This window comes from Eptatretus burgeri, chromosome 20, assembly GCF_056783735.1.
Source record: "Eptatretus burgeri isolate ZD-2024b chromosome 20, Ebu_testis_v1, whole genome shotgun sequence".
Taxonomy (NCBI): Eukaryota; Metazoa; Chordata; class Myxini; order Myxiniformes; family Myxinidae; genus Eptatretus; species Eptatretus burgeri.
In genome coordinates, this window is record NC_140980.1 from 812,537 (window position 1) to 834,432 (window position 21,896).

General features: G+C 47.8%; 2 protein-coding genes across 7 annotated transcripts in view; one reads left to right on the forward strand and one right to left on the reverse strand.

Annotated features, from left to right (window-relative positions):
- The window catches only part of LOC147008246 (uncharacterized), a 43,361-nt gene extending 42,337 nt beyond the window's left edge, over positions 1-1,024 (forward strand). Inside the window, exon 5 of the transcript XR_015053571.1 lies at positions 700-1,024. The gene's annotated coding sequence lies outside the window, so the exon portion shown is untranslated. The remainder of the gene's footprint in view (positions 1-699) is intronic.
- LOC147008247 (neural cell adhesion molecule 1-like) overlaps positions 1-19,139 on the reverse strand; it is a 41,011-nt gene extending 21,872 nt beyond the window's left edge. The window contains exons 1-14 of one of the 6 annotated variants that reach the window (XR_015053569.1): positions 18,625-19,139; positions 18,303-18,380; positions 17,789-17,995; positions 16,597-16,737; positions 14,347-14,484; positions 12,839-12,956; positions 10,160-10,341; positions 8,562-8,704; positions 8,319-8,348; positions 7,803-7,868; positions 4,571-4,724; positions 3,151-3,338; positions 1,873-1,969; positions 30-147 (exon numbers count right to left, since the gene is read on the reverse strand). Coding sequence is in view for 5 of the 6 variants with exons in the window: in XM_085865312.1 (XP_085721438.1) it covers positions 30-147; positions 1,873-1,969; positions 3,151-3,338; positions 4,571-4,724; positions 7,803-7,868; positions 8,319-8,348; positions 8,562-8,704; positions 10,160-10,341; positions 12,839-12,956; positions 14,347-14,484; positions 16,597-16,737; positions 17,789-17,995; positions 18,303-18,380; positions 18,625-18,673 (1,709 nt within the window). In the remaining variant the exon portion in view is untranslated. The remainder of the gene's footprint in view (positions 1-29; positions 148-1,872; positions 1,970-3,150; positions 3,339-4,570; positions 4,725-7,802; positions 7,869-8,318; positions 8,349-8,561; positions 8,705-10,159; positions 10,342-12,838; positions 12,957-14,346; positions 14,485-16,596; positions 16,738-17,788; positions 17,996-18,302; positions 18,381-18,624) is intronic. The other 5 variants (XM_085865312.1, XM_085865309.1, XM_085865310.1 and 2 more) reach the window with 5 other exon arrangements.
- Between the last annotated feature and the right edge of the window lie 2,757 nt (positions 19,140-21,896).

Consider the following 21,896-nt stretch of genomic DNA (forward strand, 5'->3'; position numbering starts at 1 on the left):
CAATGTACAGCAACAGAGTAACAGCTTACCGGTACCACTGGATAGGTGCATGTCGAGAACTGTGAACCGTGCAGGAGAGGTGTGCCGTCTCACCACGACCGATCGTCACGTTCACCCAGGGACTTGTCGCACGGATTGTGGGAACAACTGCCAGGAAAAGAACTCCAGTCAATGTTAACATCACAACGAGTGTAATTCAGTGAGGACCACAATGACCAGGCATCTCACAGGGGCCACCTACTCATGTCAATCCAAGTCTCACAGTGGGTTAATCACCGCTGTTAAACTTGATCAATTTATGGAACTTTTTCATCAAAGAAAAGGTTATTTTGAGAATTTACTTGGTGAGTGAGCCCTTTGTTGTTTCAAACCCTCCCCGGGTTCCTCCACAGCCGCAGACATTCACAAATAGTACATACATGAACATCCTAATGCCACACTTTTTCCTCAGCCGCTGGACTGGTTTCATTACTTGTTGGTGAATCATCGACAGAGTACACAGAAACGCGCACCACCGAGGCTCCCGAGCACGTATCACGTGCAATGCCAATCGCAGTCAAACATATAAATTATAAACACCAAGGACCCAATTCTCAATTCAAGACAAAATTATAAATTCAAAATCAAGCCAAGATTCAAATATCTCACCTGTAATTGGAGGGAATTACCGATCAGCTCTCACCTAATCAATTACCCCAGCTGGTGGCTCGGATTTCAATGAATCAACCCCCCACGCTCTTCCAGCCAAAGAAAGCTGCATAAAGCAACCGAGAAAAGCTACACAACGTAAGACCTTTATTTACTGTTAACATTGTTCTTAACGAACGGGAACAGGAACGACGCAGCTATGTTTTAATTGTTCAGGCATTTTCCTTCAGGCCTGTTGTTTTAGCCTGTAATTTGTTCCTAATTCATTGACCATGTTTAATGCGAAAAGTATGTGATGCAGCCTTTTTGAAGTGAATTACCAGTGGATGAAAATTTTCCATGTTTCATGTGGACAATAAAACAGAATGAAATGTGCACCAAAGTTCCTTGTGTAATGTTGGGAAAAATGGGAAGAAAGGGGGTGGGGGAGGACAGGGAGTTGGCGGGGGGAGGGGGGAGGGAGTTGGGAGAGTGTGGTTGAGGACTTGAGGTGGGGAGGAAGGGGGTTGGGGAGTTGAACTCATTTTATGTTCCTCCGAATTACACCATGTTTTTTGTAAATTAGGTCACAATCCGAAAAATAAGTATGTCAAGGACGGTTACCAAGTATCAGGTGCACAACTTCAGTGCAGGTACACTATTATGATGCAAGAACATCTTGGAATGCCAAGAGGTCTTTGAGATTCCGCAATGGCAAAATTGAGTGACGACAAAAAATGTGTTATTTATTTCAGACCACCATATGACCTTGACCTTTAACCCATAGGCGTATGATGTAAACTGAGTGTAAATGCGACTTGCTCTCGGATATCCAGAGAGAGGACAATTTCGTTCTGATCAGACAAACCTTAATCGAGTTTTGGTGGGGAAAAAAACGGTAAAATGTCTACATTTGGGTCATGACCTCAACAATTATGTCAAGGTCAAAACATGACATCAAGCCCGCATATCGATGGCAAATTCCATTCGGAAATTTCCAGCCGGCTCCGAGATACAGCTCGGAAATTGATAGAGTTTGGGAATTTGGAGTGTTGAGGGGGCAGGAAGGAAAAAAATTCTAAATGGGGTTTCGTACTCCTTGGGGTCGAAGAAACTCTGGGGTCTCATTAAAAATTAGGGGTGCTGTTTGCAGAGAAAAACCCTACAACATAAACAACAACAACAAACAGCCTTCCCTGATCCACCAGGGGAAGGTTTCACAACAGCCGTAAGTTCTCTTCGTACAATCCTGATACAGAATGAATTCCCTGCTGTCGTTTCCCTGGAAATTGCTGACGTCACATCTGTATTTGCCGAAGTCTTCATCTTTCTCAGGTGTGATCTGGGTCGTGGAAAAGGCCAGAAAGTTAAAAAAGAAATGTTACGAACTTTCCCAATCTGCTTTCACACCGTAACATGCATGTACCATCTACAAGTTAATGCAAGCACACAGAACAGCCAGCTTAACACCCTCTCTAAAGAATCAACACAGACATTACAACTTTGCAACCGGCACCGTTTTCTTTCTTTCTTTCTATCTCTCCCGCTCTCACTGTGTTCCTCTCTCTCTCTCTCTCTCTCTCTCTCTCTCTCTCTCTCTCTCTCTCTCTCTCTCTCTCTCTCTCTCTCTCTCTCTCTTCCTCTCTCTTCCTCTCTCTGTCTCTCTCTTCCTCTCTCTCTGTCTCTCTGTCTCTCTGTGTCTCTCTCTGTGTCTCTCTCTCTCTTCCCCCTCTCTCACCCTCTCTCTCTCTCTCTCTCTCTCTCTCTCTCTCTCTCTCTCTCTCTCTCTCTCTCTCTCTCTCTCTCTCTCTCTCTCTCTCTCTCTCTCTCTCTCTCTCTCTCTCTCTCTCTCTCTCTCTCTCTCTCTCTCTCTCTCTCTCTCTCTCTCTCTCTCTCTCTCTCTCTCTCTCTCTCTCTCTCTCTCTCTCTCTCTCTCTCTCTCTCTCTCTCTCTCTCTCTCTCTTCCTCTCTCTGTCTCTCTCTTCCTCTCTCTGTCTCTCTCTCTTCCTCTCTCTCTCTGTCTCTCTCTCTCTCTCTGTGTGTCTCTCTCTCTTCCCTCTCTTCTCCCTCTCTCTCTCTCTCTCTCTCTCTCTCTCTCTCTGTGTCTCTCTCTCTCTCTCTCTCTCTCTCCCCCTCTCTCTCCCCCTCTCTCTCTCTCTCTCTCTGTGTCTCTCTCTCTCTGTGTCTCTCTCTCTCTCTCTCTCTCTCTCTCTCTCTCTCTCTCTCTCTCTCTCTATCTCCCCCCCATCTCTGTTTTACTCTCTATTTGTCCCTCTCTCTCTGCCTCTCCCTTTCCCCACATATTCTCATGGAATTGGTTTCAAAATGCTGGCACATTCATCTTAGCACATTGTGAAGACCATATGCCTTTAATCTGTGCCATTTAATGAAGTGTGCAAGCACACACGCAAACAATAATTATTAGAGTGGACACGTGTGACTAAAACATCCATCGTGTTGGTCATGGAAGAAGGACCAATATGAGCACAGACGTCCTCCTCAACAGCCCCATGACATCCTCACCTCCAGCACAGCGAGGTTCTCAAAATAGTGGATGAGGACAGAGGGGAAGTGGGCGCTGGGTAGAGGCTGGCCATTTCTACTCCACACAAAGTGAGGAGAAGGGTGAGCAATTGCATGACACGACAAGTTGATCGTCTTGTGCACAAATGTGGAGAACATTACGAGGTCGCTTCTAAACTTCGGAGCAGCTGTGTGAACAAGGGCAGCAGGAGTTTAGAAATCAATACAAACTGAACATGACATCGTAAACATATCAAAACGAGCCTGGTTTTCTTTTCCCAGTTTCTCTTTCTCTACGTTCTTCGAGCAATCCTTTTCCACTTGTGCAGACCACCACCACCACCACCATTCATAAAGTTTCACTTTTTTCGTTTTCTGGAGAGGACAGTCCCTTAAACTCATCTGAACATAACATGACTTCAGCTTGATCATTATTTAAAATCCAGGGGGAGTGGTAGTAACGTCCACAGATCTTGTGTCCATTCCTGTGTGCATGAGGAGTTGTGTCATCCAGGTGTGCGTGATCCACCATCCGCTGTTCCCTTTACTTTTAACACCCGAGATAAACTCTTGATTGGAACGAAGTGAGATTTCTCGAACATTTCTCACATACGGTGTTCCATTAAAAAAAAATAAAAAATTCCAGATTGTGCGGTTGTTGTCCGTTTCAAATCCTCGGCGGAACCACCCTGGCAACTCAATGTTCGAGTTCCAACTCCATCGCTGGAACAGCACTCGGTTGAGAGCACACCTCGGCTAGGCTGACCAGTTCACATTTTGTTTCCACTGATAGGCCGGATCTGAACTAAAATCGAATCGTCTTGTTCTTGTCACCTCCCCAACTCATCCGCCAAGTTTTGTCAGAATCCGTCAACAACTTTTTGAGATATCGTGCTATAATGTCCGGTATGTTGTTTTTGGCCCCGTCTCTCAATGCTGATCGAAGAGTCACTTAAAAATTAAATAATTCGACTCTCCAGATCCAGATTCGGATCTTCACCGAAATTGAACCAATTCCTCCTTGTCCGGCAAATTTGTCTTGTCCCCAACTTGTCCAGCAAATTTCGTCCAAATCCGTCAACAACTTTTTTTTGAGATATCCTTCTCACCTGACACCCCTGACAACAACCACATTACACAATTCTACGACTAAATTACACAACAACGTTGATCCCATCTCGGGTAACGGCAGCAAGAGCTCAAGTAAATGTTCTTCTTCATCATGAAACTACTGAAACAACATCCTCAACTAGGTCAAACAAGCACCGCGCACGTTTCTCTCTCCCAGGGAGGATGAACCTCCATCACTGGAGAGTTCTTCGGTGGTGAAAACTTTTCGGAACTGTTGTGGAGATTTCCTGGTGGACAACGTCAATTGCGTAAGAAAGAAAAGTTCTTAAAAAAAGCAAAGGGGACGTACACGTCACGTTGAGGAAAAGGTCTGCCACCGTGATTCCCACCAGGTTGGAGGCAACGCACTCGTAACTTCCATGATCTGTTCGTTTCACATTCCTCAGGGTGAAAGTGGAGAAGTTCGCATTGGAGAAAAACACTTCCCCTTCATTTTCAGCCACCTGGGGTGAACAGCAACAGCACAATGAGACACGTTAAAAATCCAACAATGGAATCTGAGTGTGCGAGGTCGTTGTTGTTGTTGTTGTTGTTGTTGTTGTTGTAGTGTCGTCTCGGTCCATCGTCAAGCAAAAAGACTGATGGAACTCAACTATCCAGGGGCGTCCAACGGACGCTGCCAGAGATCTAGTGTGGAAGAGATGTTGAAGAGGTGTCTTTGTTGGACCGGGGAGGGGCAGCTAGTCATCAGGTGTGTGGTGGTTTGTGGGGCGGATTGACAGAGGGGACATGTTGAGTTTAGCGTAGTTTGCAGCTGATGTTGATGTTGCAAAGGGAAGGGTGGTATTCACAATGGAGACCACTGTCAAGCCAGATGGACTCTCATTTCACGACTCGGTGTTGTTTCAGAAAAGTGATTTTCCCAGGGAGGATGGTTGACGACTTTGTTTGGGGGACGATGTTCCGTGGACTGTGATGATCCCACCACTGAAGGTCGATGGAGGTTTGTCTTCAATCCTGTTTGTCTGTTTAAGAGCAGGATGTCTTGAAAGGTTGTGGACGGATTCCGACGACACTTGGTGGACAGGTTGGGTGCGTGACAAGGACGAGTTCATTTGATTTTTGTGAAGATCCGGATCCGGATCCCAGAATTTAAATTTTTTTTCGTGATTTTTCAATATTGAGAAATGGGATCATGAACGATCTGCATCATGATATTTCAATTCGGACCAAACTTGGTGGATGAGTTTGGGGGGAAGGTGAGAAGAACAAGCCGATTCGATCTTGGTTCAGGTACGAATCCAGATCCGACCTTTCAGTGGGATACAAAATGTCACCTGTTCAGCCTGGCGGAGGTGTGCGCTCTACCTGGTGACGTTCCGTTTCACCAAGAGTCATTCGAGGAGTTGATTTCTCATTGATTTGTTTGTTTGTTTGTTTGTTCGCACCAAACTTTCGTGTTCTTCTCCGCAACCGCTTGTCGGATTGAGACGAAACTCTCACCATCGTTGCGACTACTCATGTAGAATGGTCTAATCATAATTATGACGTCATAGGACACGTAGTGTGGCAGCCATATTGGAAAAATGGAAAAACTTTGGACTTCCGTATCCCTGAAACCGCACCAAGGAAAAAATTGGAACTTGGCACCGTGGCAAGTCCTCCTCATGGAGAATAAGTGTAAAAAAAAAATTATGACGTCATACATGCCTTCGTCATGACATCATAATTGCATATGTAGAACGCTACATCTGATCAGTATGAAAAATTTTGAGGGTTATCTTGGAATAAAATGGTCTGCAGAAAAAAAAATGGATGACGTCATCGGTCACGTGATTTGGCAGCCATATTGTTTTTTTGTTTTTTTTAAAGAAATCCTTCAAAAATCGTCTTCTCTGAAGTGGCTGAGCAGATCGGGGCGAAACTTTACACGTATGACCCCCTATCCACGAGGAACAAAAGGTTCACACATATGACGTCAGAGGTCACATGGTTTGGCAACCATATTCGATTCATCCTCAAACCTATAAAAATCTTCTCCAGAACGGCTGCGCAAATCGAGGGGAAACTTCACAGAAATGTTCCCCAAGCCATGGGGTGTACAAGTTCGTTCAGGAATAATTGATAGGTCACATGGTTTGGTCGCCATATTGGATTGAAGAAAATATTAAATAATGTTTTCTCTGGAACCACTTACTCAATCGAAGTAAAACTTCACATTTATGATCTCGTGGTGTTGAAGAATACATGTTTTAAATTTCAACTTGATCGAACACATGGTCTGGCAGCCAGAATTATTTAATTTTTTTAAATATCGGTTCTTTTGGGGTTTTTTCGATTCATTTATTTTTCAATAAGGATCACTTGGCTGTGCCTGGATGGATTTGAGGGAAGAGGAGTAGCATCCGAGGGTAGAGGAGTAGTAGCATGTTGATCCGATCAAAGTGGGGTTGCATCAAAGTGGGACGTCTTGGTACCCGGTCATGTGACAGCTTTGGATGCTCCTGTGACATCTAAAGAAGCTCTGTTGATCGCAGGAAGTTCATCGAATTCCAACGGAATGTTTGCGAGACTTTTTCGGCTGCCAGGACACACTGTCGTCTCCTTCCTACTCCAACGAAGGAGAGTAGCTGCAGGCAGAGGTCATGTTCCAAGTGGTTGAATCGGGCCTTGAAGTCCAGCACACACAGAAGAGTCCAGGAGATCTTGTGAAATAAGTATTTCCGAAAGACATAAAATATCTGACTTAGACAGAGCCTAAAAAAAGAGACAGACATGTGAAGTTGCAGCACAGACCTCTCTTATTGGTGGATGAGATGGTTCAAGCAGGGACGGATTGAGCAGGGAACGAGTGAGACGAGACGGCATAGGCTGGGACGGAACGAGAAGGGACCTGTTAAGCAGGGACGGATTGAGAAGGCACCCGGTGAGCAGGGATGGGGTGAGAAGGGACCTGGTGAGCGTGGACGGAACGAGAAGGGATCCAGTGAGCAGGGACGGATTGAGAAGGGACCTGGTGAGCGTGGACGGAACGAGAAGGGATCCAGTGAGCAGGGACGGATTGAGAAGGGACCTGGTGAGCATGGACATTGTTTTTGTACGTGAGTTGGTGCTCATTGCTGCTCTGACCACATTTGAAGGAACCCAGTTCAGCAACGCCCAAGAGTCGAGCATCTCATCCAAGCGTGAGCAATAGTGTGTGAAGTTCGTGAGGACTGGATGTGCGAGTCTGTATTTGTGATGTCCTTCTGCGATTGCGTCAAGAGGAGCGAGAGTGTGGGAAGTGAAATAAAAAGAGGAAACGACAAAGATCAATGTGATAGACGACGAGGCAGAGGTTGGCGAAGAGAGTCATTGTGGAACACATGATCAGAAGTGAAAGAAAGAATAGACGGGAGTAATGAACAAGTAAAGTAATTGAAAGGAGGTAAAAGGTAGACCACGTGGCAGGGCACTATTTTGTGGACGAGAAGAAAGAGGAACAGGAACAAATGTTTGGAGAAAGTACCGAAAATACAACTTCCGGCAGGTACAAGGAACAATAACACAAAAGAAAAGACAATCCACGACGGTATCCTTACCCGCTGAGCTTCATATCTTGAAGGAGAGAGCCACACGTCCTCCAACGAAGAATTGGAAGGGGAAGGCTTGATGCAAAAAAGGAGAACAATGATTGTTGTTAGAACTCGTGTAAATTGTGTGAAACCTCGTGTAAATTGGAACGGCACTCGGTAGAGCACATACGGGTAATCTCGCCTCGTGCACTCCTCCGCCATCGTTAACGCAACAGGCCACTATTATGGCCAACTGCTGTCGTGGCCCATATTCCTGTATCATCCATGTACCCGGCCTCTCGGTGGGATACGAAACGTAGACTGTCCGGCCTGACGGAGGTATGTGCTCTACTGAGTGCCCTTCTCGTTTATTATTATGATTACTCGACTACACGAGCAAGGATATCCTCCTTAATTGACTCTCAATGACGACGCAGCTTGACAGTTCAACATTCTGTTATCACGAGTTCATCAGCTAAACCACGACTGTGCAGTGTACAAACTACCACCTCAAAACGAGTGTATCAGTTGTTGAAGAAATACCTGCCGGCTGATGTACAGGGTCGTGGATGCCTAGAAGGACGAGGAGGGACACAGTGAGTGCAAAGTGAGTTCCACAATCCACTCTCTCTCTCTCTCTCTCTAGAACTCTGTCTTCCAAGGATGTCGGTTTGAAGTGACGATGAAAAGGAAGTGACGAAGTGACGCGGTTCCCTTTCAATCTGACATTTCGGAATCCCAAACTTCCATCAGGATTCAAGTCTTTTGCAGAACCCACCGGCTCACCTGCTCGCCGTTCCTGATGCCAGCACCATCCTTGCGTCGCCAGGTGATCGTGGGTGTGGGTGCACCCTCAGCCTGACACCACAGCTGTACACTATCGTCTCCTTCCACTGCGAAATGGTTTTCAACAAACACCTCTGGAAACACTGTGTGGGGGTTTGGTTGGGAAATGAAAAAGGGTGAAATGGGTATATTAGTTCAATAAAGGAGTCTCGGCTCATGGAGGAGCTTTACGACAAAGGACAGCAGGCTCACAAACTACCAATGTGGTAGGGGAAGGGTGGGGGGGCACGCATACAAGGAGAAAGGCGAAATAACACAAGAACGAGTAAATAATGGCCTGGAGAGGAACACAATGGGAAAGAATCAGTGTGTGTAGAACAAGACGAGATGGTGCACTTGATTGGGTGAACACACGAGGTGGTGATGGGGAGCAGGGAAACGATCCCACAATCGGGAGAAGAAAGGGACCAATGAATGCAGGTGGGCAACCCGCCTGGAGTTTAGGAGGACGAGCGGGTGAGGGTTTCTTGAGGAATGCTGGGTGACCTGGGGTGGCATGGGGAGAGTCGAGGAAGGAGAGTGCAGGAGGAGCATGACCAGATGTAATCGGGTGTGAAAGGCGGGAGACTGAGTCCTTGGGATACCAACGGTGCAGAAGCTCTCGCAAAACCCTGCCGAGAGAAGCAACGTGGGAAGGAGCACCAGACCGAGTGGGAAGCCATACTCCATGAAGCTGCGGATGAAAGCCTCGTACACCGGGATGAGCTCGCTACGGCTCAGGAATCTCTGAGCTCTACGGAGAATACCGGTGATATGAACCTCCCATTAAAGGGCATGGCTGGTTGTGAAGCCAAGGAGTTCCAGAGACTGCACCTCTTCCAGTGGCTCTCCACGGATGGTGGATAGGGTCGTTTGATTGCCGATCCTTTGGATCCTTGTGACTTGCCGGCATTGGAGGTCATGTTCCAAGTAGCTGACCAGCTGCTTATGTTGTCCAGGTTTTGATGAAAGGGTTTCAGCAGCGACCGGTCTTTCACATGTGTGATGTGTCTTCATGTGCAGTGAGGGTGCAGCCATCGGCAGAATATTAAATTTGATTTTCATGGGGAAACCATTGATTTTTGGCCACACCCCCCGGAGCGGAGCCAAAAATGATGCGGCTCTCACGGATTCTTGCCACGTGGTGATCTTAAGTCGCAAGTTTGGTGAATTTTTGCACAACTTTTTGGGAGGAGATAGCATGACGGACGGACGGACTTACTGATGGACGGACAGACGGAGCCGATGACGGCATTCCTCCCTTTTTATCAAAAAGCTTGTGGATAATGAAGACACAATGGAGTTAAAATATGAAGTTGTTTGTAAAACAGACAGAGACCACACGAGTCCGACAACCACAAAACATCGACCACAATTCGTGTCCGCTGAGCGACGTACGACCCATATCTGCAGAGACATTTGAAAGTCTGTTTCATGCGGTTCAATGACGTCACTCAAGGTTGACAAAACCCGTTTTACCGGTGATTGATGTTGTGAAAATAAATTCAAAACAACTGACGTGAAAGGTCATTCCAAACCGTGACGTCACACAAACCCACCAGGAACGTGATGTTCTATCAACGTGACCAAGGCCTGCGCATATCCGGCCTTGTTGTGAGCGCTGCACACGTACAAGCCCAAATCATCGTTTGTGACGTCATCGATTGAGAGCAGGGTGCCGCCACCCACCAATAAATACTTGGCTGAAGGTTCCAAGGGCGACTCGTCACCGATGTCCGCTCTGCACACCACCAGGAGAAAGTTTATAAACGGTTAAATAATTCAACGCAAGATCATAAGAAAACAAGACGGAGTGTTCAACAACAGCAAGCCTTGCCAGGGTGTTTTGCCTACTCGAGGCCAAGGCTTTTCAACCTGGGCCACGGGTTTTCCAGGGGGAAAGTGACGACCCTGTCCACTGGTTGCCAATTATGGATCTATCTTGATATGCGAGAGGCAGCCCTTCAGCGAGGCCTGCTCCACTGTCCTTCCTCTACCGTCCTGCAAATTTCAATCAAAATCATCGCAATTGACATTATTAAATCCTTCCTTTGCCTCCAACGGCCTGATCTCAGGCCATCAGTTGGGATTCAGACCAGGTCACTCCACCTTGGACATGCTTCTTCTGCTCTCCCAACAACAGATGGAGATGCTCAATGTCAGACATGAGACCATGACCATCTTGAGCATGAGACAGTCTGGCAACCCACCTTGCTCTCCGAACTCCCTGCCCATGACAACCAAGACCACCCCCAAACATGGCTTGCGGATCCAGTTATCCAATTCTGTCAAGTCGTGTCCGACTTCTGGTGACGTTCATGATCAGATTTCTCCAAACATCCCGATGCTGCACTGCTTCCCGAAGCTCTGGTAGAGACATGCCTGGTTGCAGCCTTCACCCCAACCATCCAGCCCACATAAGGTGTGCCTCTTACTATTTTTCCCCTCAAACATACCCGGCATGGTTGACACTGATTCGTTTGTCCTTGTTGTAGTCCATGCAAGGTTTAACTTTCGTCTCCAACACCACGGATAAAATCTGTCAATCTTCTTCCTTATTTTTATTCCTTCTTCACTCTCCACGACTCACGTCCACACATTTCAACTGGAAATACCAGATCATTCATCAGCAAATCCTCTTCACCTTCCGCCAACAGAGTGGCATCGTCGGCACGCTTTCGGATGTTGGTACACCTTCCTCCATTCCTGACTCCAGCCTCTATGTCATCCAACTTTGATGCACTCACTGGACAGTGTCCCTGGGGCTGTGTCTTGTTCATCAACTTCCACAACAATTCAGATGACCTGGAAATATCCTGCTCATGTCTTTCCCGATTACTCTAACCTCTGCCGCAGACATTTCTCATCCTTCAGAGACGCAGACAGCAGCGTCTTTCCTCTCTGCAGACCTTGATGCATTCAGGAGTTGGTCCATCACTTGGAATATACCTTTCAACATTGACAAGTCCCACACACTCACCCTGTCTCTCCGAAAGGACCATCTGACAAACCCTCCCATTTACTTCATCAACAGATAGCTGGAGAAGTCCTGTTCCACTCCAATGGTGGGTAAGTCAATTGCTGGGATTCAGGAAGCAGTGCAGGATCGGGATGAATCCCATCCAGGTTCCTCCTGATGACTCCATCTTTGCTCGTTACTTATCCGGGTTCCTTCTGATCACTCCAATGCAAGTATTTGGTCTTCCGTTTTTTTCAGTGCTTCAAGCTTTTGGGCCTCACCATCAGCCATGATCTTTCTTGGGCCAACCACGTGTCCAAGTTGGCCTCCAAAGCCAGCCGGCGACTGGGCATCCTCAGTCGTACAAAGTCCTTCATTTGGGACACCTGAACTCCTATCCACCAACAAGGCTTTCATCCGCAGCTTGCTGGAGTACTGCTCTCCCCTCTGGGCTGGCTCCTCTGCCTCACACCGAGCACTTCTTCGTGTCAAGGTCCTCAAAATCGTTGGAATCTCCTGCGGTGAAGCTTCGTCTCTGGGCCTGGTCCTCTCGCATCACAGACAGGTCGGTGGTCTCTCGGTCTTCCACCGCTTCCTTTCTAGTCTTGCAGGGCTGTCACCAAGCAGTCATTTTGGATTTTTTTTTCCAGGTTGTTGTGATTTTCCCCCCTTCTCCCTCACCTCCTTTCGTTTGTTGGTCGTCAGTTGGTTTGCTCCATTTAAATTTCTCCCCCTACTTTCCCCTTCCTCTTCTTGCTGCGTTTCATTCATCTTGTGTGCATCTTGTTCACACCCGTGCGTCCTTCTTTCCCTCCCCTTGATCTCACTCTCATTTCGACGCTGCTGTTGGTGTTTCCCCCTTTCCATTCTGTTCCATTCCATTCTGCTCCAGCTCTTTCAAGACCCCCAACCACAAAACCATCTCAAACAGCTTCGTTTTATGTTGTAATCTCAAAAAAACGGGACAGAGGTGGCGGATGAGGGGTGGGGTATGGTGACACCTCAACAATCTGACTATAATTGACGAATTATTATTTGGCAATGAAGTTGAAATCTGTTAATTGGCAGTTCTTTTGAATATCTATCTATCAATTAAATTATCATCATCGACTTCATTGTTTGGACCGCAATTGTTTCCATGGTAGTTGAGACCGTGGTTGGAACGTGTCGTCGTGATTTGAACGTCCGCCTCGAGTCTGGGAGGTTGGTAGCTAGCTGTATTCTGACCCCGGCCGAGTCATTACCAATTGATCACCGATATACCCAAGTCGCAGCTTACCGGTACCACCTGACAAGCGGATCAGGAAAACCATCGACCGTGCAGGAAAGGTGTGCGGTCTCACCACGACCTGGGGTCACGTTCACCAAGGGACTGGTCGCACGAATTGTGGGAACAGCTGCCAGGAACAGAACTCCGGTCAATGTTCATATCATCATGATGAGGGTAACTCGGTGAGGACTACATACAACTACCGGGGATCTCACAGGACCACCTGGTCATGTCAATCCAAATCTCACAGTGGGTTAACCACTGCCGTTAAACTCCAGCAATTTATTCTTCTCAACAGATGGGACTTTTTCATCAAAGAAAAGGTTATTTTGATAATTTGCTTTCCGACAACATTTACATTCACCTATCATTGCTATCCAGGCCTGTTCTTTGTACAATGTGCTGAGCAATAACAAGAGAGAGAGAAGAGGAAATAGAGGGAGGAGAGAGAGGAGAGGGAGGAGAGGGAGGAGAGGAAGGAGAGGGCAGAGAGGAAGGAAGGAGAGGGAGTGGAGGAAGGAAGGAGAGGACAGAGAGGAAGGAGAGGGAGAGAGTAAGGAGAGGGAGGAGAGGAAGGCGAGGGCAGAGAGGAAAGAGAGTGAGCAGAGGAAGGAGAGGGAGTAGAGGAAGGAAAGGGAGTTGAGGAAGGAGAGGAAGTAGAGGAAGGAGAGGGAGCAGAGGAAGGAGAGGGAGTAGAGGAAGGAGAGGAAGGAGAGGGAGTAGAGGAAGGAGAGGGAGTAGAGGAAGGAGAGGAAGGAGAGGGAGTAGAGGAAGGAGAGGAAGGAGAGGGAGTAGAGGGAGTCAAGGAAGGAGAGGGAGTAGAGGAAGGAGAGGAAGGAGAGGGAGTAGAGGAAGGAGAGGAAAAGAGGTGTTGGATTCATTTTGGAGGTTCAACTCAACACTCTCGTGTCAGACAGACCGCCCAACTACTCTGTGCAGGAAGTGTGGTTCTGGGTTGCTACCATTACAAACAGTGGTGATTGAGTTGTGTACCCAGTTCGATGTGGACCCTGAAAGTTTCATAGTTGTAACTTTAACTCATGAGTAGCGTCCTAATGAACAAGTAAAAACCAATGGATACGTGTCACAATTATCAGCAGGAGGCATAACACCTGTATACAGTGGCCATGATACTTGTCGCAATTGATACCTGGACTCAGATGTACACCTGTAAAAAATCACATCAGTTTGAAGCATTTTTCACGTTGAGAGTGTATCAATGTGTGGAAATGAGTGTTTGACGACGTCAGGGTCTTCAATGTTCGTGTGAAGTTAATTTCCAGGTAATATTGTGACGTGTCGAGCGTTGGTGTGACCGTTGTTGAGCATGTCGGTGTTTGTATTAACTTTCTAGGGTGTGTGTGTGTGTGTGTGTGTGTGTGTGTGTGTGTGTGTGTGTGTGTGTGTGTGTGTGTGTGTGTGTGTGTGTGTGTGTGTGCATCGTCTGGTGACAGTGAGGCCTCTCAATGCCGGTGGATACCATCGCGAACACCGAGCTGTTCTTGTTCCGAACTCACTGTTAACGAACACGTGTATGTCGATGAAGGCCACGTCATCACGAGAGGCGATGCGCCCCTCGCAGCGGTACACACCCCGGTCTGACCTTCGCACACTGCGGATCAGCAGGGAGTTGTTTGTGAGCAGGAGAAAGCGCTCTGCCGGGAGGATGGCAAACACAACACCAAAGGTCACAAGGTCGATTACAATGTCCACTTGTGGTGGAGGTCATCACTTTGGCCTGAAAAGTGTTACCTTCATGAACTCGAGCGTGTGGGTGCACCGTGGTGGGACAGGTAGGATTTGTTACATGAGTCGTGCTCATTGTTGTTCTTCATTTGTGAAGTTTATTGATTTATTTATTTGTTTATTTATTTAATAAATCTGTACTTCTGTGAAACCAGACGTGTCTTGCTTTATATTGCACAACATTCATCAATAATAAGGTCAATATAATGGAGGGAATGTGCATATACATCCATCCATCCATCCATCCATCCATGGGGACCGTACTGTGTGCAGAGCGTTGGTGCTGCCGAAGAAGTCTCCTTGACTGTTGAACACAATCGTGGACGGGTCGCCACTCCGACACAGGATACCAGCAAGCTGGCACTCATTTTGTCGACCTCGGAAGGATGACAGGCTGAATCAACCCCACCTTGTATTAATTCAACATCCAAGCAGGATTTGAACTCAGAACCCGAGGATCCCAAGCCGACCATCCTCACCATGAAAACCAACACCAGGCATGATGTACGTGTGAATGTGTTTGTTTGTATGTGTGCAGGAATGTGTGTCCTGATTGAAAAAAAATTATAATTTTTCCCGGAGCTGTGAATTAATTCAAAGGAAATTTCACGAAATTTGAAGGATTCATTTCAGGTTTTCTGTATGATTTCTGATGACGTCACGGAAATGATTATCTCGTGCATGACGGATGAAGCGCTTGTTCAAATGGGGTTCCCCCCGCCCCCCGAGCTACAGCTACAGGGAAGCCGTATTTACATCCCATTTTCTGTCTGTGTTTGTCTATCCATTGTCTACGAATGTCCGAAATCATGTAAACGTACACTGATGTCTTACCATTCTTTGTCCTGCATGTGATATGTGTATAAGCTCCTCCTTTTATAGGTTTGAGGGTAAATACTAAATGGCTGCCAAACCATGTGACCGATGACGTCATATGTGTGAACCTTTTGTTCCTCGTGGATCGGTGGTCATACGTGTGAAGTTTCGCCTTGATCTGTTCAGCCACTTCAGAGAAGATTTTTGAAGGTTTTTCGTCTCGCGGAGCGAACGTGGCTCAAAGAGAGCTCCACGTTGTTCTTCTTCTTCTTGTCCTTGTTCTTCTGGTGAAGACAAAACCTTAAGGACTCGGCTCTTTTATTTACAGGATCCGGATCTCCTTAAGTACTAAACACCTGTACACATCCTCGCATTGAGGGTGCCTTTTGAGAGCGTCTATCATCAACTTTTAAATATATTCGGACATTTGCTTTAAAGTTTCGAAAAGTTCACGTTACTATTTAAAGATTATTCCATTTAATGTGTTGTAATTTCGTAAATACACGATTTTCTCGTCATGAACAGGATCCTCCATGACGGGTCTCGCTATTGGCTCCATCAAGGCACGTGACGAAATATCGGAAGTTGTTGTTATTTATATATTTATCTATTTTTTTAGCGGCGTCGCGTTGCGAACGCTGGCTCGAAGAGTAGAGAGCTCTGCGTTGTTGTTGTTGTTCTTCTTCTTCTGGTGAAGACAAAACCTTGATGATGCGGCTCTTGGACACATTTGTCCATGTTTTTTTTTTAACAATATCGCTGCCATGAAACCACGTGACCGATGACGTCATCAATTAATTTTTTTTCTGCGGACCATTTTATCCCGAGATGACCCTCAAAGATTTTCATTCCGATCAGATGCAGGAGGACAATGTAACCCGTTCTTCTTGTGAAATTATGACGTCTTAACGAAAGCACCAATGACGTCATAAAAAAATCACTCATTCCACCATGAGGAGTACTTGCTGCCAGACCACGTGACCGATGACGTCATAATTATGATTACAACATTTCACATGAGCAGTCACACCAGTGGCGAAAATTTCGTCTCAATCCGACAAGCGGTTGCGGAGAAAAACACGAAAGTTCTGTGCGGACAAACAAACAAACGGACAGACGGACCCAAACACAATCCCCTCTCGTTCGGCGAACGAAAGAAAATTACAAACACAACTCGTGGGCGAGTCGGGGACCGTGGTACGAACCATCCTCTTCGCCGAGCGTCCGTCCATTTCGCATCCACACCACAACGAGTTGCGGCGTACCAGACACTGTGCAGTTCACCACGGAGTCATTCCCTTCCATGAAGTCCTGCCTTAGCTGTACATCCGTGAAGGCAAGCTTGTCTGGGGGAGAGAGAGAGAGAGGATTGCACAACGGATGTGACGTCGGTGATGAGGAGGTGAGTCAAAAGGTGCGGAGAGAAGAGAAACGCACGTTCAAGCGGGCAGGGAGAGGAACGACACAAAACAGGCTCAAATCCAGTTTGTTAACCTCCGCCATCGAAGATCGGAGGTTACTGTTTTCACCCTTTCTGTTTGTTTGTTTGTTTTGTTTGTGAACAGTATTACGGAAAAAAACTCCTCGACGGATTTCGACGAAACTTGGTGGGGGGATTAGGTATGGTCCAAGGATCATGCCATTCGATTTTGGACTTAGTCCCCCCCCCCAAAAAAAAATTGCTCGAGAAAAATGATTTTTTTTTGCATTTCTTCATGTTTTAAGTGATTTCCAACCCCCCAGCCCCCCCCCCCCAAAAAAATTGTTTGAGAAAAATAATTTTTGCAACTTTTTTTTCAACAAAATTTCGATTTCTTTTTTTTGCATTTCTACATGTTTTAAGGATTTCCAACCCTCCCCCCCAAAAAAAATGAAGAAAAGAACTAAAACTCTCAGCACTGTTGACATCATATTTAATGAATAAGATATGAGGTTCACTTGAGTGACGCAGCAGTATTGGCGGCGGAGGTTTTGCACTCTCCCGAGTGCTCCCCCTCCAGTTGGAAAATGTTTCTTCTGTATATTTGCTCACCGAAGGATGCAGGTTTTAGATAATCTGTGTAATTTAGTTAAAGTGTGTAATCTGTCAATAACTAGAGTTTTCTATCATGAACATTGCAATACGAGTCTTGTTTCCCGAGCATTTGTTTCAAAGTCTTGTTTAGTCCAGAACCAGGGGATATGAGCCGCAACCGGCTCCGTGATTTGGTTCGTGCCTGCTTAATGTCTTTTCGCCATCGTCATCCCGACCACGACCCCTGGGAGGGTGGATGGGTGCGACTGATGCGTGAGGGTTCGGGTGTGCGAGCAACGTTCGGGTGTGTCGATGAGGCAAAGCATCGGCATCGGGTGAGATATGAGTGCGACATGACGATCGAAGAAAGGTGAGATACTCACAGTAAGTTTCCACCTGCAGCGAATCTTCGGCGGTCGAGCCACCTGCCGCCTTGGCCATACACCTGTAGATACCAGAATCTCCGGCCATGACGTTGTGGAAAAAGAGCATGGCCACCTTCCCTTGCGTGACGGCCTCGATGCGCTCGTACGATCCCAATGATTCCCTATTCGAGGAAAACCAGCGAACTTTGGCACCATCTTCATCCACTGGACGAGGAAACAAGAGGGTCCTTTGGGAGTCACTTATATCGGTGAGAAGAGGTGGAGGACAATGTTACGGGAATTAAATATTAATAAAATGAGGAGGTGAGTGAAAACGTGACGGTGAGCTCCGAGCGAACGAGAAGAGCGGAAGATCAAGACCCCAATGAGAGAGGAAGAGCCGGAGAAGAGGGAATTATGAGGAAGACGCGAAGAGCAAGCGAGCGGACCGCTGTGGTCAATGGCGACCGCACGTTTGTTAACTTTCAGGGGGAAGAGCAAGGAATACGAGTCGGCAGGTACACTCACTCACCTGTACATCGGAACATCTTTCCTTCGCCAACACCGAGCTGCACGGGTGACGGAGGCACTTCCACCTTGAGCGCGAGGCCTGCGGTGTCGGGAACAAACGATGAGTGCAAGACGTGAAGACCTTCCTCAAATCGGGTCTTTGTCAACTAGTCCTTTGTATTTAAAATATTGTAAAGTGGCCGGGTCTTGGTGGACCCTCGAGGGCCTCGCCAGGTGTATACCCCCCCCCAAAGGTAAACCGACGTGCCTCATTGGCTGCATTGAAAAACAGCTGGTGGGTATATACACGGAATGTAAAACACCGGGTGACACCTGTACCTCACCTGCGGGTAACATCGCGACCAGGACGATCAGGTCCAACGCCGACATCATTGAGGTGAAGCTCACAACACGAGGGGCTGCAAAAAGCGAGCCACACGGACACGGGTCCACCTGCGGCTTTCCACTGGCAACGAGGAACCGAGTCCGCGCTCACGAAATGGCGTCTTTCACGCAGCCGACGCACGGGGGCGTGGTCAGGGACAAAGGGGGCGGGCCCGATCGACTGCGCATGCGCACGGCTCCCCTCGACCTGTGACGACATCAAGTCGCTTCAAATTGTGTGTCATCGTCGGGATAATGATTATACAATTTTATTATAATAATTTGCTCGAATTGAAAACACTTTATGTGCGATGTTCGTCTCCCATAATTGTGTTCGCCACGAAGAGCTTCATTCTCACGTCCATATCGATCGAGCGGTCATCGATTCCGCGGAGGCCTTGATGGGCGGGTCCTTGGTGACGTGGAGGCCTTGATGGGCGGGTCCCTGGTGACGCGGAGGCCTTGATGGGCGGGTCCCTGGTGACGTGGAGGCCTTGATGGGCGGGTCCCTGGTAACGCGGAGGCCTTGATGGGCGGGTCCCTGGTGACGCGGAGGCCTTGATGGGCGGGTCCCTGGTGACGTGAGGCCTTGATGGGCGGGTCCCTGGTGACGCGGAGGCCTTGATGGGCGGGTCCTTGGTGACGTGGAGGCCTTGATGGGCGGGTCCCTGGTGACGCGGAGGCCTTGATGGGCGGGTCCCTGGTGACGCGGAGGCCTTGATGGGCGGGTCCCTAGTGACGTGAGGCCTTAATGGGCGGGTCCCTGGTAACGCGGAGGCCTTGATGGGCGGGTCCCTGGTGACGCGGAGGCCTTGATGGGCGGGTCCTTGGTGACGCGGAGGGCCTTGATAGGCGGGTCCCTGGTGACGCGTAATGTCACGTGATCCAGCGAAAACCAATCGAAACACTGTGTTTATATTATTTATGAGTTTTCATTTTGTTTCCAACTTTGAAATTTAATTTCAGTTCGACCATCAATCTGGAGAGGGATGTATTTTTTGGTGCGTCCTCCCTTGGGAGGAATCGAGCCTGGGTTCGAATCCCGACCCAGCTATAAACCGCCATCCTGGTGTTTCGCATGCAGGACGAGGCGTCACAAAGTGATCCGTCCCGATCCGATGGACGTGAAACTGTGTCCCGACCGTCGGTATCTGTTGGTGGACGTCTTCCGCGAAGAGTAGGCGAGCTATCGCCAGCACCCTAAACAAACTTTATGTTCTTCTCTCGACTGGGGGTACCAAGTGGTCTGGTGTTCTTGGAGGCTCAGTGATACCGGGTGACCCTGCTCGGTATGTCAGTGTGGTGCTGTGTGGGTAACAGCTCCAACGATTCAATATACCCGTGTACCGAGATCACAGTTCCCCTCCAAACTCCCTCCCTCCCCCTCACCCCCTCCACACACACACACACACACACACACACACACCTCATTTTTCGCTCACCTGTAACGTGCTCCAGGTGAGCTATTAGCAACGTGCGGTGTTCGTCAGTCGGTGTGTAAACACTCAGACCTTCTCCAAAACGAGACACCCGATTTCCATGGAACTTGACCGCAACCTTCATCACCCGTGACGTACCAAAACTCCACGGCCATGTTTCCACCGCTCTCTTTGGAGAACTTCGTGAAGACCACGGCCTCCTGATGCCTTGCGGATGCCGTCAAGAAATTCCATGTTGAGGAGGTCATTTTGCAGGTCAAAGGTCGTTCCGATTCCGGCATCGCAACTTTCTTCTTCTTCTCAAAAGGGAATTCTCACCCGATTTCGATGTCACTTGGTAGGAATCATCTCTGACCCGGTGCTTTCACAAGTTCGTTCAAACCGTCGGCTCATTTACATGTTCCGTGGGTCATTCACACCGCCCAATGGTTCCCTGGTTCGACCAGGTGAGCGCAGGGGCAGCGCTAATATTTTTTAGCGTTTCTGGAAATACAATTCCAGATGAGGTGTTGTCATCGAGCACCCTCCGTCCGTCTGTCCGTCTGTCCGTCTCCTATTTCGACTATTTCGCCAAACCGCACGGCCGATCCGGCTGAAATTTGGCGGCAACGTTCCGCTCCTGACTGGTAACGGGGATTGCAAAGCTCGTTCCGGTCACGTGACTTTCAGTAGGTCAAGATGGCTGACTTAGTGAATTTCTTCAAAAAAAAAACCTCTCCAGCCCCACGAGTCAAAAAAATTAAAAATGATCTCATTCAAACTTCTGTTTTATCTGGAAGGCAATCATGGCGGCTCCGACCAGGAGGGGGTCATTGGATGGACACCGCTGTATCCCCAACAGAAATGGGGGTGGGAGTGGGAACAGAATTTTCAAATGACTGAGTGCAATTACTCACCCATAAATGTATTTTTCCTGCAAATAAAAATCACTAACGTCTCCCCTTCCGGCGTTAGAGTCGTGAAGACAACCCGAACGGTCAAGCAATCAGCCCAAATTCAGGTGCGCGTCGAGAAAGGTTCGGACGGAATGAATTCACCTTTCCTGAGTGGAAACAAAATGGCGAGTGTCGAACGTGACGTCACTTCCGGAAACGTCAGAGAAATAAATACACAGGCCCTTACATCGATATATAATAATTGCCTTTTGTGAACGATTTTCTGATTTTGCATCTCCTTTGTGAAATGTTCAAATTGCTTTAACGATGATTCCGAAAGAAACCACCGGTTAACTCGGTGACTAGAGGGGCCCTTTGAGCAAAACTCAGGTTCCAAAGGAAATTTTTTATCCAATTTTAGAAACCGACTCAGCATCTCAGACATAAATCTCTTAAAGCACAGGAAGGGAATACTTAATATTGTTCTCAACGTCTTGTTTTCCAGGAAGCACGCGATAAGGCGTACCTGGTGGGAGAAATGATGAGGATGCAAGCGAAGGACAGGGGTGACAATAATCCATGGGGACTCGAGCCGTTCAGGAGAGGGACCGAGTGATCCCTCGACCGACTGAGCAACCCAAAACAAAAGGCCTCGTGTTATTGTGTTTTCTCCCACCTTGTGTCTGGGTTGGGATTTGCCTCAATAAGATATTCTTTACAAGGAACGTGACAAGTTTGGTGTCAGCCATTTTGTTTCCAATTGAATACTTTCTGGCTTCGAAGGACAGCACACTCGCCATGAGCCGTCTGGCGTGACCTTGATTCTCCGCGCAGCTATAAACTACCATCCTGGTGTCTCACATGTAGGGCGAGGTGCCGACGCGTGTGACGTCCCTCGGATGGAGGTTAAACATCCGG